Genomic DNA, 19,571 nt, shown 5'->3' on the forward strand with positions numbered 1-19,571 from the left:
ATATTTTTATTTTTTAAAAAATGTCTGAAATCGTGTGTACGTGTGTGTGTGTGTGTGTGTGTGTGTTTCTCCCATTCTGCAGAAGCTGTTTTCTTTGGGTGCAGGAGATAGACAGCTGATCCAGACTCCTTTACATGATAGCCTTCCTGTCACGGGCACTAGTGTGGCTCTCCTGTTCCAGCAATTGGGTATGTCTTTTCTCCCATTTTCAATGTCATCTTGTAGAAGCCTGTGATTAAAGGATTTATTTTGACATCACCTCACATGAATCAAGAAAATATTTTTTAAACCATTAAATATTTTGTATATAGGATATATATAATTTTGTGGGTTCTGATCTTACCTAGTGTTCATTGTTTTTAAAAATTTTAACCCAGACCCCTTTTTTCCTTAGGTCAGTTAGACTTTTAGAAAGTAGATAGGATGAGTGTGGTAGTTCATGCCTGTAATCACAGTACTTTGCAAGGTCAAGGCAGGAGGATTGTTTAAGCCCAGGAATTTGAAACCAACCTAGACAACATAGTGAGATCCCATATCTACAAAACGTTTTTAAAACATTAGCTGGGCATGTTGGTGCACACCTGTAATCTCAGCTACGAGGGAGGCTGAGGCAGGTGTATCACTTGAGCCCAAGAGTTCAAGACTGTAGTGAGCTGTGATGGTGCCTCTGTACTCTAACATAGAAAGAAGGAAAGTGGACATACTTTCTTTATGCTAAAAGATGAATAGATGATATATTTAGCATTTCCGTAGATGAACTGCTTTTATAGAAACCTTATCAGGTGGGACTATGAGTCTCATTCTTCTCATCCCACCATCTATATGAGGACTTTATCTCCAATTTTTCAGCAATGGCTAGGCTGAAAGATTGGGAGGATTCTAGAAAGTGTCTACTGTACATTGGACAGCTTTTACATTATTTAAGAAAAATATAACAAAAATGAGGATGTTTCAAACTAGGGCTGCCCAAAGATTCCCATTTACGTTACCTCTGACTTGTCCTTCATATATACCTGCCTATGAGTGTCCCACTCTCATTGTTCTCCATCTGTGTTTGTCTTTTCCTAGTTATGCTGAAATCTTCCCTTCCCTAAGGTCCATACCCTGCCTCTTCATGAAATTCTTAATTTCTTGCACAGAAATTCTGCCCTCTTGCTTCCCTCTTGTCTCTTGTTGAATTTTGCTCTTAGTCTTGCTCTGTAACTTACTACCCTTTTCATTAGTGTCCCTATCCATATTCTCCTGCTTTAACTTCAATCAGTGAAAGTTAGAAAGCCTTAGAGGAAATTAGTATAAATATAAATAGAGTCTTCTAATATCTGAATTAAAATGAATGGTGATATCAATTTCAAAGTAATTCTTTCCAGCGACATTTGCCTCTTCTCAGGCCAACTCTAAAATAATATCTCCCTTTGGTCAAAGAATACAAAATTTCAATTAGAAGAAATAAGTTCAAGATATCTACTGTGCAACATGGTGACTACAGTTAATAACAATGTATTATATACTTGAACATCATTAAGAGAGTGGATTTTAAGTGTTCTTACCACAAAAAAAGTATGTGAAGTAATGCATATGTTAATTAGCTCAATTTAGCCTATCTGCAAAGTGTACGTATTTCAAAACATCACATTGTACACTGTAAATATATAGTTTTTTGTCAATTAGTGCAAGTTTTTACTCATTGAGCAATCGCAGTTAAGCCTTAAAATATTTAAAGCTATTTTCTTTAAATTCATTTCATATTAGATATTTAATGCATATCTATCTAATATGAAATCATAATCCCTTCCTGGTGGCATATCTCCAAAGAACATCTTGTTGATTACATTCTCCCTCCACAAACTTTTGGAAATTAAAAAAAAAATTTTTTTTGGAGATAGGCTCTTAATCGTCACCCAGGCTGGAATGCAGTGGCATGAACACAGCTCAGTACAGCCCCTAACACCCTGGGCTCAAGCAATCTTCCCTCCTTAGCCTCTTGAGTAGCTGGGATGATAGGCATATGCAATCATGCCCAGTTAATTTTTTTAATTTTTTATTTTATAGAGATAGGGTCTTGCCATGTTGCCCAGGCTGTTCTCAAACTCCTGGGCTCAAGCAGTCCTCCTGCTAAGTGCTGGGATTACAGGCATGAGCCACTGCACCCAGCCTAGAAGTAAATTTAGTAGATTCATGGACTGCCTGCATGCATGGTCCCTGCTAACCATTGACTTAATTGATTTTAGCCAAGCACCATTCACCTGACATTTTTACTTTAAAAAAAGGTTGTATACCTCTAAAGGGTCAAAGCAGAGATTTACTATGAAGAGGATTAGAAGGATATGACACAAATATTTCACAAATGAAATTATTTCACATTTTCAAATGCTACCATTTTTCGTGAACTTAATGAGTACCTTATAAACCTCTACAGTCTTAGTTTTACAATGAGTTGTGAGTGAGGAGGACAGGAGAAGGTTGTAACCAGCATTTAGCGTCAAGGACCAGGGATATTAAGCATCCTGCAGTTTGTGTGATGTTTAGGTACCAGAAAAAATTTTACCCCCAATACTTTAAAAGAAAAAAAAACTGTAGATAAAGTATACATTTATAAAACCCGGACCTCTCTGCCAGTAATGGTGGCCTGTGTAATTCAGAATAATCCTCTTAACAATGTCAACTTGAAAAGATACACAAATATAAACAACATCTGCTAAACCAGGCACAGTGGCTCATGCCTATAATCCCAGCACTTTGGGAGGCCAAGGCAGGTGGATCACTTGTGGGCAGGTGTTTGAGACCAGCCTGGCCAACGCGCTGACACCCCGTCTCTACTAAAAATAGAAAAAATTAGCGGAGCATGGTGGCAGGCGCCTGTAGTTCCAGCTACTCAGGAGGCTGAGGCATGAGAATCGCTTGAACCCGGGAGGAGGAGGTTGCAGTGAGCCAAGATCATACCACTTCACTCCAGCCTGGGTGACAGAGTGAAACCCTGTCTCAAAATAAACAAATAAAAATAACATCTACTTGAAGGCATCACACCCAGTAAATAATTGCCAAACCACAATCCAAGAGAAAATGAAGTGAGCCAAACATTTGGGACCATTTTTTCCTAAGGGCACATGTTGATTTTGGAAGAAATGGCTGAGAAGCTGATCAGTACTATTGATATCTTATGGGGAAGAGGGAAAATTGGAATTCAAGTTTTACCAAGGTGGATTTTTTTAATGAAGCTCTCATAATTTGAGTTGAGACCATAAAAGGCCACAGCCTAGGAGTGGGTAAATCAGAAGTAGATTGGCTCCCTTGGGAACTACATTACAGCCTGAAATCATTTCAGTTTCTTGAGTTGGATTAAGGTAATCCTTGATGCTACTGTCTATCCATCTCACAGAAGTAAAAGTATATCCTCTCTAAAACAAGATAACTACATTCTAGACCTCCAATTTGTCTGTAAATTTTTATATACTTGCCCTGTACTCAATCAGAAATAACCAGAAACGTGAGAATCAAAACTATATGAAAGAAATGCAAAAGAAACCATAGACAATGTGAAAGAACCACAGGGACTTTAGCAAATAGAGTTATCAGATGCAGTTATTAACATAATTATATTTAAAATAGTGAAGAAAATAGTCAAGACTGAGAATTTGGGAGTGACATTAACCAGATAGAGGAATAGGAAATTCCAGTCCTCCCTCTCTGACAGAAACACTGATTTAACAAAAATTTACTGACAAAAATCCCTGCATGACAATTCCAGATTCTAGTTAAGAAATTACAGTACCTCAGACTTGCACAAAGCAGAGAATAGCAGCATTGAAATGCGTAAATAGAGCAATTTTATGTTACCTGTATCAGCCCTTCCTCAACTCTCTAAGGCTTGGGGGTACAGGGAGGAGGGAAGAGTGGAGCTTGCATCCCAAATTCTGGCTGTTGAGCAAGCTGCCTAAGGGATTTGTTTCTGTGTTGCCTCATTGGAAGTACAAGCAGGAGCTGACATAGTTTGGATGTCTGGGGTGGCTGAGAACAAAGAACAAAGAAGGGGCTTGGGGAGACACTTGCTGTGACCTACACAGCTTGGTGTGATTGGAAGAAGGCACACAACTTGAGGCTTATCCCTTGGTGAGAAGGGGGAGGAGTATTTTGTGTTGAGACTTCAGAGTGTTTCCCTGAGTACTGGTGAAGATGTGAATGAATTAGACCTCTTATTCATGGCTAATAGGAATATGAAATGGTACCACTATCTTGGAACACAGTTTGACTATTTTATTTAAGTTTAAAAATGTTCATGAAAATATTTGTATGTGAATGTTCATAGCCATTTTATTTATCGTAGTGAAAAACTGGAGACAAAGTCAATGTCCACCAGTGGTAACGGATAATTGATTATGGAAATGGATAAAACATCTGTGGTATAGTCATATGATGCAATACTACTAAGCTATATGAAAAATGAATGGCTGATACACACAACATAGATTAACCTGAAAATAATTATTTTGAATGAAAAATGTCAGAAAAATTATGTATCATATGATTCGGTTTCTCTAAAGTTCTAAAAAATGTAATCTAATCTATGGTGATGGAAACAGGTCACTGGTTGTTTTGTGGATAGGAAGAGCGAGATTACAAGGGGACATGAGGAAACTTTCTGGATGATATTTGTGTATACAGTCTTGATTGTGGTGATGGTTTTATAAGTATGTACATATGTCAAAACGTATCAGATTCTTAAAAAAGACAAAAACATATATTCCCACCAAAACTTTTACATGAATGTTCATAGCAGCCTTATTTATAAGAGTCAAAAAGTGGAAGCAATCCAAATGTCTTTCAGCTGATGAATGGATAAACAAATTGTGATATATCTGCACAATGGAAAATTATTCAGCCACAAAATGGAATGAAGTATTGATATGTGCTACAACCTGGGTGAATCTTGAAAACATGCTAAGTAAAAGAAACCAGGCACAAAAACCATATATTCTGTGATTCTGTTTATGTGGAATGTCCAGAATTAGGCAAACACATAGAGGCAAAGCAGATTAGTGATTATGAGGGGCTTGAGGGATGGGGCCATGAGAAATAACTGCCAATGGGTGTGGGGTTTCTTTTGAGGAATGAAATTCTTCTACAATTGGATACTAATGGTGCTTGTGCAGCCTTGTGACTACACTGAAAACTACTGAATTGTATACTTTAAAATGGTGAATTTATGGTATGAGAATTTAAAAAAAAAATTACTGTTAGAGGCTTGTTAAAAGAACTCAGGAGCCATCTTGAAAAGGCTCACAACTGATCTAAGCTGATAGAATTTGAGCTTCAAAAATTACAATAATTGCAGTTGGTTGAAACCCAGCAAATATTTTAAGATCCATGAATTCATAATATTAAAAAGGAATTGTCGGGCCGGGCGTGGTGGCTCAAGCCTGTAATCCCAGCACTTTGGGAGGCCGAGACGGGCGGATCACGAGGTCAGGAGATCGAGACCATCCTGGCTAACACAGTGAAACCCCCCTCTCTACTAAAAAATACAAAAAATTAGCCGGGCGAGGTGGCAGGCGCCTGTAGTCCCAGCTACTCGGGAGGCTGAGGCAGGAGAATGGCGTGAACCCGGGAGGTGGAGCTTGCAGTGAGCTGGGATCTTGCCACTGCACTCCAGCCTAGGCGACAGAGGGAGACTCTGTCTCAAAATAAAATAAAATAAAATAAAATAAAATATAAAATAAAATAAAATAAAATAAAATAAAATAAAATAAAATAAAATAAAATACCTACCTCAGAATATGATAAAGAACAATTTATCTTAAAAACTTATCAGTAAAGAAAAAATCGTGATAACCAATAGTAGTTGAGGGCAATTATCTGTTTTAGAAAGTCTTCTAATTAATAAACATAAAAGAAATGATAGAAATAGAATATCATATTGCAATCCTCAGTGAACCAAGATCTAAGTATCAACAGCTGTTACCACAAAAAGAAAAACAAGCAAGTATTATGTGTCTACCCTTACCAAACACTACTTATTGTTTTGCCAGAGGGATTAAACCTGAGTCTGATCACAGAAAATGTAGAAAATAGAGGAACATATTAAACTGCACCAAGAGAATGTAATTGCCAAAATCCAGGCTGTTGGGAACTCTCTTAGTCAAATGTCCCAGATTCTTTAACAATCTAGAGGTTCCTCAACCTCGAGATTGAAAGAAATTTAAAAGACACCCAACTTTTTAATAGAGTGAGACTAAACTATAGTGTCTACAGATGTACTTTTGAGTGATAAAAACTGCCTATAGAAAAAATCAGGAAAGTGGATAATATTAAATAAAAGCATGGTTACTCTTGGCAGTAGAAAGGAGATTATGATTGGGGGGGCACATAAAAGGGGCTTCCAGAGGCTTTTACAGTTGCTGGCAAAGTTCTCTTTCTTGATATGGGTGGTATTTTTAAGATAATGTATTAAGCCATACATTTGATTTGCATGGTTTTCTATATCTGTGTTTTATAATAAAAAGATTTTTTAAACTTGTAAAATTATTTATGTCCTTTATGTGCATACCTAATATTTTTTAAAAGCCTTAAAAATATATATATTTAAGCAAAATACAGATTTTATCCTTCTCACATAACAAAAAGTCTGCTTACAGGTAGGCAGTCCAGGGCTGATGTATATTGGTTCCGGTATATCTTCAGGGATGTTACAGAAATTCTCTCCTATGTTTTTATCCCCTGTTTGTTTATAAGAAGTTTTTCCTAAAACTTACATGTCTTATTATTCTGTACTCTATATCTGGCATAATGCCTCAGGTGCAAAAGGCATCAGTGTTTATTGAATAAATAAAAGAATGCACTAGCTATGCGGAAGTCATAATCATACTGTAGAAGATTTTTCTGTGTACTGATGAAGTGTGCTGGAATACATAATAATTGGTCATTTGAAGATCACATTTTGTTATTTTACTCTCTAGTATTTTCAGCTTCATTATCTTTTGCTTGAATGTTGTACATTCACTTTTTTCTGGGAAAGAATAGGGAAAAGATAAGGAAGGAAAGCAGAAAGAAAGATGCAGTGCAGTGTGCAGAGTTGTTGTTTCCAAAGCATATGGTGGCGATAATTCTATGTAAAGGCATTCTGTTATCACCATTTTGTTTGGACTTTGTCAAAGGCCAATATTAGGCCATTATCAGAGTTCTCGAGCTGGGTTGGGGGGTAGTGGTGGTAGCAGATTTTACAAAGCACAGACAGGAAGCAGATAAGACTATAAGATCCTTTTGTAGCCTTGACTAGTTTTCCTGTGAAAGGTCTAAATGTAATGATAGCATTTCCTTTGTTCTTCTCTCTAAGAATTGTTATCATAATGAATTTGTTTTTCACAGTTTAAAAGGTCTTTGTGTTTTTCTGAAATAATTATATGGACTCTGCAGTTCCAAGCTTCACTCCCTACAATTTCCTGTTAATTGCTTTCATCTCTTGTTTACTGTCTTTTTTGTTTATTTGGGTTTTTTTTTTTTTTTTTTTTTGGCAGCCTATGTGAACTATTTTTGTTTACCTGAGGATTAGTGTTTTAAGTGTACTAACAATGCTGGGATTTTTAATGTTAATAAGTTTGTATTCATAGGAACTGGTTTTTATAGACCCTGTGATGTTTTAATCTAATCCATACCCGTTTAATCTTGGGTGTCCTTCCCTGCCCCAAACAATCTTGTAAAATGCTCTTGACATGTTTTGTCATGTCTGTTCACTTGTAAGTTGGATTTTACTAGCACATGTACTAGTTTTAGAATATGTATCCCCCAGTTTTCACAGTGCACAGTATACTCTTTAACGGACATTTTTGAAAACTGACTAAAATGATCCTGGGCCATCAACTATCAACTCTTTGTTTCCATAGTTAAACCACATTAATCTTGTATCATTTGTGTTTGTACCTTTTTCTATGCATGCTTTCTTTTTACTTGTCCATGTTTAACTTTGGCCAGTTTTTTATTAGCTATTAATGGGTCAATATGTCTCTATTGATGATCTCTGATATTAAATATAGATTTTTTTTAAGTTCTTAAAGTTTTTGTTCAGTTTATCTTACAAATATTATTCTTACTTTGTACATAAAAGTTATTAAAGTGTTGACTGTAGTCATTCCTTGCTATTGTACCTAAAAGTTATTAAAATGTTGACTGTAGCCAGGGGCCGGGCGCGGTGGCTCAAGGCTGGAATCCCAGTACTTTCGGAGGCCGAGACGGGTGGGTCACGCGGTCAGGAGATCGAGACCATCCTGGCTAACATGGTGAAACCCCATCTCTACTAAAAAATACAAAAAACTAGCTGGGCGAGGTGGTGGGCGCCTGTAGTCCCAGCTACCCGGGAGGCTGAGGCAGGAGAATGGTGTGAACCCGGGAGGCGGAGCTTGCAGTGAGCTGAGATCCGGCCACTGCACTCCAGCCTGGGCGACAGAGCGAGACTCCGTCTCAAAAAAAAAAAAAAAAAGTTGACTGTAGCCATTCTTTGCTATTCAGAAAGTTGTTTCAGTTTTAAAATGTTTTAATGGAAAACATTTGGTAGTCTCACTTTTGTCTTTCCCTGGAAAAACTTCTATCTGTAACACTATGTGATTATTTTTGAAGTGATAACGTTACTGGCAGTGAACCCCTAGGGGTCTGCAGCAAAAATTCTCGCCTCCTTAGAAGAAAGAATTCAGCCAAGGGGCCTAAGGCAGAGTGAAAGACCGAGGCAAGTTTTAGAGCAGGAGTGAAAGTTTATTAAAAAGCTTTTGAGCTAGAACAAAAGGAAGTAAAGTACACTTGGAATTGGGCCAAGCGGGCAACTTGAGAGAGCAAGTGCACGGTTTGACTTTTTGACTTGGGATTTTATAGGTTGGCATGCTTCTGGGTGGTTGCATTTCTCCTGATTCTTCCCTTGAGTGGGCTATCTGCATACACAGTGGCCTGCTAGCACCTGGGAGGGGCTTCACGTGCAGTGTGTTTACTGGAGTTGTACACATGCTCACTTGAGGCATTTTTTTCTTTACTAATCCAGTGTTCCTAGAGGAAGGTCATATAGCAGTTAAACTGCCATTTTGCCTCTTACTGCACCTGCGTTAGCCCACTCACCCAACTCCTGAGCTCTTATCAGGAAGCTGCTGATCACCAGTTTCAGGTATTTCTATCTATTGGGAAACTGCCCTTCCCTGGCACCACTGTGACCAATTACTATTTTAGAGAGACAGTTTAACAACTTGAGCGACCATCACCTGATGGTCGCCTGACATTGCTGGTTGGGATTGGCCAGAGGAAGGAGGTTCTCCTGCTCTGCTTATGTCTGCCTGAATACCTACTATAACAATAGGAACATTTGTAGGAACCTTAAAAATAACTTACGTTCCCAAAACTTCAAGATGAAAAGATGCCAGGGGTAAAAATGAAGCTTAGGATTGTAAAAATGTTTTCTTTAAAAAGAAAATACTGATTGGTAAATTGCTGAACCACCCAATTCATGCATCAATTGTAGGATGATTTTTGTCCTTTTTACTTAAATGATCAACATCTAGGGCCTCAGATCATGGTTCTGTCTTCACTTAGTTTTCTCAGCTTATTCATATAGCATTATTACTTGTTTTAGTCTTATTCTCACTTATAAGGGGAAAAAATGAAGTAGTCTTTTTTTTTCAATGTTTGACTTTGAAGGAAGCTTGCTTATGTTTCTCATTAATCTGTCTTTTTTCATGAGGGTCTGTCCCAACAACAAACTTATCAGGGTTAAAAAAAATTTTAAAGAAAATACATTTCCTCTCCAATCATAAAAAGATAGGTTGCAAATTTGAGTACACAAGAGTTTAAACTATTACTAATAATGGCATCTTGTGCCCTATTTTACTCTATCTATGATTACTTATTTTTTGACAGTTGAATGTCAGCTATGTTCTTTGGGATTTGAAGCAAATTAAATCTCCTTGCTAGTCCATTCTGGAGCACTTTTCTGAAGAAACTGCTTACCACGTATACCATGTGCTTACTTTTAGAGGCCTAAGGATCTCTAACGAATACAGTTCTAATGTAATTTCTTCTAACAAATGGCATGGGAGTCTATAATAAAGTTCCCATAATGCCCTCCTGCTTATATGATGGTAGAAATGTGTTTTTTTCACCAAATGTTTACAAAGCCATTTTTATGTGCCAGCTCCTGAATTAGTCACTGGGGATATAAAGATGAACAAATCACAGCCCTTATCCCAGATACACTTTTAGCCTAATGGTAAAACAGGTATTGTTTTAAAACTACAGTCCAATATAATTAGTGCAATAATAGAGATACCAAGAACAAACTCTTACTTGGTAGAAAAGTGGAAGAAGGGCATTCTAGAAGGAAAAGCATGTTTAGCAGTATAGGAAGTTACGAAAGGCCTTCATGGAATAGTAAGATGTTCGGTGAAGCCTGATCACAAGATTGTAGGAAGTAGTCAAAATGTTATTAAGAAACTGATTGCTTTAATTTCAAAATTAAATATTAAATATTTATGCTAGTTCTGTAAAGAAACCATTGTAGGCCGGGCGCGGTGGCTCAAGCCTGTAATCCCAGCGCTTTGGGAGGCCGAGACGGGCGGATCATGAGGTCAGCAGATCGAGACCATCCTGGCTAACATGGTGAAACCCCATCTCTACTAAAAATACAAAAAACTAGCCGGGCGAGGTGGCGGGCGCCTGTAGTCCCAGCTACTCAGAAGGCTGAGGCAGGAGAATGGTGTAAACCCGGGAGGCGGAGCTTGCAGTGAGCTGAGATCTGGCCACTGCACTCCAGTCTGGGCGACAGAGCCAGACTCCATCTCAAAAAAAAAAGAAAAAGAAAAAGAAACCATTGTAAAAATAGCAAAGACTGACAATCATTGACCGATTGAGTCCTTGTGAACTGGTGTACTATGCTTGCTCAAATCACATGTGAAGAAAGTATGTAGTTGCTACATGATATAATCTGAGGAAAGTTCAGAAAGATCCTGGTTCAAAACTGTCCTGCCCATTGTCCTTTTATGGCACTTAGGTGCTAATATTAAATAGCTCTATCTTTGTATTGAATTATTTATAAAGAATGTAAATGCTCTAAGGCAAGAGAGTCATTAGGTATCGTTCTTCCTTGTCACAAAGTTCTCTTGTCTAAAATTTCTGGTTGCTCTTTCAACATTTTAGTCTTTAATATTTTTATAAAATATGGCTACTCCAGCATTTAAGTATATAGCTTCCAAATGGTGGCAGGATGAAGTACCTTTTTTTTCCTGTGCTCTGTAACATTTGATACATAACTCTATTCTTTTTTTTTTTTTTTTTTTTTTTTTTTGAGACGGAGTCTCGCTCTGTTGCCCAGGCTGGAGTGCAGTGGCCGGATCTCAGCTCACTGCAAGCTCCGCCTGCTGGGTTTACGCCATTCTCCTGCCTCAGTCTCCCGAGAAGCTGGGACTACAGGCACTTGCCACCTGGTCCGGCTAGTTTTTTGTATTTTTTAGTAGAGAGGGGGTTTCACCGTGTTAGCCAGGATGGTCTCGATCTCCTGACCTCGTGATCCGCCCGTCTCGGCCTCCCAAAGTGCTGGGATTACAGGCTTGAGCCACTGCGCCCGGCCGCTCTATTCTTTTATGTTTTAACCATTTATTTACCAGTCTTTCATCTTCACTGAACTGTGAGCTCCTAAGAGCCTGCCTCATATTTCTTTTCTTTTCTATTTTTTTTTTTTTTTTTTTTGAGATAAGAGTCTTCCTCTGTCGCCCTGGCTGGAGTGCAGTGGCTGGATCTCAGCTCACTGCAAGCTCCGCCTCCCGGGTTTACACCATTCTCCTGCCTCAGCCTCCCGAGTAGCTGGGACTACAGGCGCCCGCCACCTGGCCTGGCTAGTTTTTTGTATTTTTTAGTAGAGATGGGGTTTCACCTTGTTAGCCAGGATGGTCTCGATCTCCTGACCTCCTGATCCACCTGTCTCGGCCTCCCAAAGTGCTGGGATTACAGGCTTGAGCCACCGCGCCCGGCCTGCCTCATATTTCTATATATCCATCCCTAGAATTTTATGATTGCTAATATATCTCAGTAGTTCAGTAATAATGTAATACTGGCAGAAGGGAAGAAAGGGGAAAAGAAAAGAGGAAGTTTGAATTAAAAGAGTTGTTTTCTGCCAGTACAATTCCCTCCTATTTGTTACTTGCATAATTCTCCAGTTATTCTCTATTCTTCTTCCCCACTGCTTGCTGCTCTACTCACAAGGCTCCTTTTGCTTCCTAATTCTTAAATTTAAAATTGAAAGTAGATTAAAAACCAAGTCAATCAGAACAGCCATAGTCTAGGAATTTGGGTCATTGGAGGTTGGAAAAATCTGATGTTATTACCTTAGAGCTAGAAAAACAATTAGAATGTTCAAGAAGGAAAAAAATATGCTGTACCTTTTTACACAGTTTTGGCCTTTTACGTATTAGAATTATTTTTAGTCATATGTTTTTGGTAATTGACTTCTTATATTTAGTCTACCGCATTGCTAAGCTCTATTTGTGTGTGTAAAATATATTTAATTCATGTCATAGTCAGGAGGGTAAGCCTGTGTTCATAAGGACTAAACTACACCTCCTTTCAGATGCCCAGTTGACCACATTTTTTACTTTTTTACTTAGAATATTTGCCATATCTACCATATGTGGAAATAATGCTAAATTTGTAACAGGTAGTAAACATTACCTCTCAGTAATAAATTTGAAACTTTATATAAAGTTTTAGTTAATCCATGAAGTTAGGGATATTGTCTTCATTCACTGCTATATTCTAGTGCCTGGAGTATAGTACACAATAAATGTTGGTTCAGTGAATGAGAAATCTCCTTTTTCATGATTTACATTAAGCTGTGACCAGTACTATACTGTTTTCCCCATTGTGGATTGACCAGAAAGAACTATAATAAATTGTGCAGGCCGGGCACAGTGGCTCATGCCTGTAATCCCAGCACTTTGGGAGGCCGAGGCGGGTGGATCACGAGGTCAGGAGATCAAGACCATCCTGGCTAACACAGTGAAACCCCATCTCTACTAAAAATACAAAAAAATTAACCGGGCGTGGTGGCGGGCACCTGTAGTCCCAGCTACTCGGGAGGCTGAGGCAGGAAAATGGCATGAACCCGAACCCGGGAGGCAGAGCTTGCAGTGAGCCGTGATCACGCCACTGCACTGCAGCCTGGGTGACAGAGCGAGACTCTGTCTCAAAACAAATACAATTAAATTAAATTTTAAAACGTGCAGGACTTTTTGAACTATATTCTATCTTGAAACATGGTCTTCTGTTCCACCGTTTACCCATTTGAAAGCTGACACATAATCTTCTATTGTGTAACATATCATTATTATTAAAAGAATGGAGGAGTCTGGAGAAAGTTTTTTTTTTCTTTCCCCAAAAAAGAAACAGATACATTTGTTAACATGTGGTGCAATGAATGTTAGAACTCTAACCTCTCAAGAAAATTGAGATCAGGAAGCCATCTTTCAGAATGTTTTACTCTTTGAATAATCAACAGGATGTATATGTACCATTGTAGTGAAATCACTAGTAATTATCACTGGAATGTCTGCTTTTCATATTTTCTTCTCCTGTGTTATTGTGCAGCTTTGAATGGATGTTGGGCTACAGAAGAGGAGACAATTCCAAGTTATATAGAAAACTGATTTTGACTTAGAAAATTCAAAGAAACTGGATTTCTCAATAGCTATGTAACTGAACACAGCAACAAACACTGCTACATAGGAATAAAAATCATTAATTTAAAATACTTGAGATTATTAATTATGTAAAACTTGCTGGGCGCAGTGGCTCACACCTGTAATCCCAGCACTTTGGGAGGCCGAGGCAGGCAGATCACGAGGTCAGGAGATCGAGACCATCCTGGCTAACATGGTGAAACCCCGTCTCTACTAAAAATACAAAAAATCAGCTGGGCACGATTAGCGGGCGCCTGTAGTCCCAGCTGCTCTGGAGGCTGAGGCAGGAGAATGGTGTGAACCTGGGGGGCAGAGCTTGCAGTGAGCCAAGATCGTGCCACTGCACTCCAGACTGGGCAACAGAGTGAGACTCCATCTCAAAAAATAATAATAGTAATTATTATTATTATTATTATTATGTAAAACTTCAGAAAACGTGTGACATTTAAGAATAAAGAATATAAGTGGTACTTCAATTAGGCTTGGGTAAATTGTTTTGTATTATACTATTAATTTTCTGGATAATGAAAAACTTACCCTTTAAGCACTAGAATATTGCTCCTATCTCATTTCTACATTATGAGACATACGTCCTCTCAGTAAATATAGTATAGTATTGCCTCCCTTGACAACATCAACTGATTGTTTTTACTAGTATGAGTAAGGTAAAGTTCCTTACAACTGCATGCCTCCCTTGTTCACAATTTATCTGATACTAAATTATACTGATTATGAATTTTATTTTCTGATGAACTACTTGTGAATTTTTGTGGGGTAGGGCAGAGAGTTCAGATAAGAGCAAAGTGGGGGCCTGGCATGGTGGCTCATGCCTATAATCCCAGCACTTTGGGAGGCCAAGGCGGGTCGATCGCCCGAGATCAGGAGTTCAAGACAAGCCTGTACAACAAGGTGGGTCCCCATGTCTACTAAAAATACAAAAATTAGCTGGAGTGGTGGGGGGGGGCACCTGAGGCAGGAGAATTGCTGAACCCGGGAGGCGGAGGTTGCAGTGAGCCAAGATCATGCCCCTGCACTCCAGCCTGGTGACAAAGTGAGACTCCGTCTCAAAAAAAGAAAGAGGGATAAGTTTTTTCCCAGAGTCTTCATTAAAAAGACTAGACTTGGCATGACATACAGATTCTTCATAAATTTGTCTTTGGCCAAGTTACTTGTAGGTCTGTTAATGCCGTTTGCTTCCTCACTCTTTTGTCAGCTTTGAATGCTATGCTTTTCTTTTCTCCTTAACTAATGCTTCTCTGTCAAAATCTACTTCAAGGGTCAGTCCCTTTAGGAAGCTCCCACCCCAGGTGGACCCAGGATAATCTCAAGAGTCATTAAAAGATGAAATAGGGTGGCAAAAGATTCACCTTCAGAGTAATACAGTATGACTGGCCATTGTCAACTTTGAAGATGGAAGGAAACCACAAGACAAAAAATGTGAAAAGTCAACAGAAGCTGGAAAATTTGATCACAGGACTTCCACAACAGTGAAATAATAAATTTGTCTTGTTTTAAGCCACCAAATTTGTGGTAATTTGTTACAGCAGCCATAAAAAACTAATACATGCACAGACTTTAAAAAGTATCACTCTTTATTTTGAATAGTTTGACTCACAAGAAATAACTAAATTCATCTGGAGTCTGTATATATGCATTACCCACCTTCCTACAACAATATCTTACATAATCATAGTACATTATGGATATCAGGAACTGGCATTGATACAGTATTATTATTTTTGAGTCAGTGTGTCTTGCTCTGTTGCCCAGGCTGGAGTGCAGTGATGCAAACTCAGCTCACCGTAGCCTCGACCTCCCAGGCTCAGGCAGTCCTCCTATGTCAGCCCCGACCCAAGTAGCCAAGACAACAGACACGCACCACCGTGCCTGGATAATTTTTGTATTTTTTAGTAAAGATGGGATTTCACTGTGTTACCCAGGCTGGTCTTGAACTCCTGGGCTCAAGTGATCTACCTACCTCAGCCTCCCAAAGTGCTGGGATTACAGGCATGAGCCACTGCGCCTGGCCTGGTATGGTAGTATTAATTGAGGGAGGGAATGACATTTCTCTAAATGTGTCTTCCTGTATTATTTTGACTTGCGGCAGCGTATTTGTGTCTTATATAAAAAAATTAGGATGAGAAGAAAGGAAAAGAAAGAAAATATTATCTTAAAAGTAAAAGTATATGCAAACAAACTCCACTGTCATTCAAATAATGTAACCACACTGAAGAGGGAAAACTAAGTTACTTTAGTATTATGAGTATTTGACTGTACAAACTCAACTTTGGACAGTTTTGGGAACAGAATTGCAAACAAATAGTGAACTCCATTTTCTTTTTTTTTTTTTTTAGTTGAAATGGCTGAAACAATTCTGAAGTTCTTTTATGTGTAATATAGGATTTAGCAAATGAATAAGTATGTTGATGTTATTAGGACCCAGGATTCTCAGTGGAAGAAGGAACATACAAATATGAATTGGGATAGTGAGGGATACCCTGTGGGGATGGAATGGAATTGAAAGTAATGGCATAGACTCAGAATTTCTCAAATATATATGCATGTATATAGTCTCATGTATGTATGTGTATGTATATATGTACATGCATATATTTCCTAGCTCCTTCTATAGGCAAAAGTGGCCTAGAAGCTAAGTCACCCCAGTAAAAATGATCTTACACATGCCCTAACACCTAAAATTTTGGTCTTTGATACCATTTCTCACCAAAGGGAACCAGGACTCTTAGGAGAAATGGCTGGATTGGGGCTAGGACAGGGTAGGTACAATATGAGCCTGGAAAAAGAAAAGAGCTCTGTCTCAAGGACGCAGGAACTAAGTTAAAGGATTCCTGCTGCATAAATCTAGGACATGTTTAGCACCAGAATAATTAAGGATAGTAATGACTTATAGACTGTTAGGAAAAAATAGGTATTCATGAGTCCACACTGCTAATGAATGAATGAATGAATGAGCAAGTAAGTATAGAAAAAGGGAGGACTTTGCTATGTAGAATGCCAAGTGCTGACTGGTAAATACAGAGTGAGTGCTGGATTTGGAAAATAATTCTATAATCATTATAGTAAAGATCTATTCAGGCAGAAATTATCAATAGATGCTCAATCTAGCCAGGCATTTTGATGAGAGATGAGATATTTACATGGTCTTAAAGTGCCTTGCTACAGATTGCTTTTTAGTTGCAGGAAAAATATTAAGTATTCATTGGAGAAATTGGACAAAATTTGGGAGAACAAAATTGACATCACCAAAGACAGTACAAGAGTTTAGCAAATCCTTTCCCCCAAAGAACCAGTATAAAACTAGACAAAATTGTTGAATACAACTATTTCAGGGCTCTGGAAATTGGCCAAAAGCAAACGACAAATTTAGAAACATTTATTCATGCTAGAACTTTGTGTAAAAACAGCAGGAGTCTGCAGCATTCTTATCTGGTGGTTGCCCCCTCTCCCCTTCATCCCATCTCTGCCAGTGAGAGTGGTAGTGGCAGAGTAGAGCTGGGTAGCAAACCAGCTTTGCTGCCAGATGGAGTGGAATTTATTTGGGGTAGAGGGCTAAAACCCATGGCATCATTATCAATATAAGTATTGAACCCAGTAGAAGATGAAAGGAGGAAAACATCAGCTGTCTGTCTGAATTACAGTCATAGTTGAGGCTAGTGACACATCAGCCAGAAATTTAACAGAAAAACTGTGGAGAGGAGAAAGTCTTAGAAGGACTAGACAGTGTCTGTATACATCCCTGACTGCCTGGGAAACTATGCAAATGTGCAGAAAGACCCAATAAAACTCAGCTGGAACTGAAAGCATACTTAAAATCTGGATAAACTGAATGCGCTTCAACCCGTGCAAAATTGGTCAGCAGTACATAGAAGCTTTACTGGTTCAAGGTATTTGAGCACAACCTCTGCCCAAATTATGGACTGACCAAGTGGACCATGCAAACGCAGGGATAACCCCTAGGAAGCCAAGCTAAACAATAAAAATTTTTAAATGAGACATCAGCAGCCTAACATCACAAGCACATTTTGCAGCTTAAAGCAGTGACTACCCTCCCCCACTCAAAAAAAAAGCTTTCAGGAAAAAATAATTCAAATTTAATGCAGTATATTATTTATAATGTTCAATTTTTACCAAAAAGCAAGAGGCATTCAAAGAAACAGTAAAGTGTAACCCATACTCGGGAAAAAAAAAATAGTATTAACTGACTTTGAGTGAACACACATACTGGATTTAGCAGATAAGGACTTTAAATCAGCTATTATAAAATATGCTAAAAGAATTAATGGTAGCCATATTGAAAGAATTAAGACAAAATATAATGAGAGTGGCTCAACACCTAGGCAATTTCAGTAGTGAAGTAAAAACTGAAAAAGAGCAAATAGATACTATAGATTGAACGGTATGATAACTGAAACAGGCCAGGCATTGTGGCTCATACCTGTAATCCCAGTACTTTGGGAGGCTGAGGCAGGAGGCTCTCTTAAGACCAGAAGTTCAGGACCAGCCTGAGAAACATAATGAGAACTCATGTCTACAAAGTAAAAAATTAGTTGGGTGTGGTGGTGCACCCCTTAGTCCCAGCTATACAGGATGCTGAGGTAGGAGGATCGCTTGAGCTCAGAAGGCTGGGGCTGCAGTGAGCTGTGATTATGCCACTGCACTCCAGCCTGAGCAACAGAGTAAGACCCTTTCTCGAAATAAATAACTGGAACAGAAATTCTCTAGCTGAGCTTAACAGCACATTTGAGATGTCAGAAATAAAAATAAAATTTGGTGAAAGACCAAGAGAAATGATCCAGTATAAAGAACATAGAGAAAAAGATTGAAATGAAATAACAGATTATCAGAGACCTTTGAAACAATACTACCTTTTAGGTACAGAGCATCTCCACTGGATGGATATGGGGGTGATTAAAAAAGTGTATTTGAAGAAATAATGCTCAAAAACTTTCCAAAATTTGTTGAATTCATTAACCTGTAGACCCAAGAAACACAATGAAACCCAGGTTAACAGTAAAAAAATCCCCATGTAGACACAGCATGATTGTGAAACTGGTGAAAGCAAACTCTTGAGAATAGCAAGATAAAATAATTCATCAATATGAATCAAAAGGACTGTAATATTATTACAGTGGGTCTCTCAACAGAAAGAACGGGAGACAGAAGGCATTGATGTGACGTATTAAAAGCACTGAAAGAAAAATGTGAGACAAGAATTCTGTCACTGGCAAAACTATCTTTCAGAAACAAAGATAAAATGAAGACATCTTCAAGTAAACAAAAACAGATTTATTGCTAGTAGACCTGCTCTATAAGAAATACAAAAGGAAGGCCAGGTGTGGTGGCTTACACCTGTAATCCTAACACTTTGGGAGGCTGAGGTGGGTGGATTGCTTGATCCCAGGAGTTCACAACCAACATGGTGAAACCCCATGTTTACAAAGAAATACAAAAATTATCCAGATGTGATGGCATACAGCTATGGTCCCAGCTACTTGAGAGGCTAAGCTGGAAGGGTCTTTTAAACTGGGAGGCAGAGGTTGCAGTGAGCCAAGATCACACCACTACACTCCAGCCTGGGTGATTGAGTGAGACTATGTCTCCACAAAATCAAAGGAAATCCTTAAGACTGCAGGAAAAAGAGACCAGTTAATAACTTGATTTCGCATGAACAAACAACACTAGAAATGGCAAATCTGTGGGTAAATAGACTATATGTGTATTTTTTTATTCTCTTAGTTTTTAAAAAAGCATAAAGAAATCACAAGCATTCCCATACACCAGTAATACACAAACAGCCAAATCATGAGTGAACTTCCATTCACAATTGTTAAAAAGAGAATAAAATACCTAGGAATACAA

The 19,571-nt window shown here is 38.4% G+C and overlaps 1 protein-coding gene across 2 annotated transcripts in view; it reads left to right on the top strand.

The window, feature by feature from the left end:
• The window catches only part of SBF2 (SET binding factor 2), a 546,407-nt gene that overhangs the window by 263,060 nt on the left and 263,776 nt on the right, over positions 1-19,571 (top strand). For both annotated transcript variants that reach the window (XM_026454017.1, XM_026454018.1), the window contains one exon: positions 83-188. In XM_026454017.1, coding sequence (XP_026309802.1) covers positions 83-188 — 106 coding nt within the window. The remainder of the gene's footprint in view (positions 1-82; positions 189-19,571) is intronic.

Source organism: Piliocolobus tephrosceles, chromosome 13 (genome assembly GCF_002776525.5).
Source record: "Piliocolobus tephrosceles isolate RC106 chromosome 13, ASM277652v3, whole genome shotgun sequence".
In the NCBI taxonomy this organism is placed as follows: Eukaryota; Metazoa; Chordata; class Mammalia; order Primates; family Cercopithecidae; genus Piliocolobus; species Piliocolobus tephrosceles.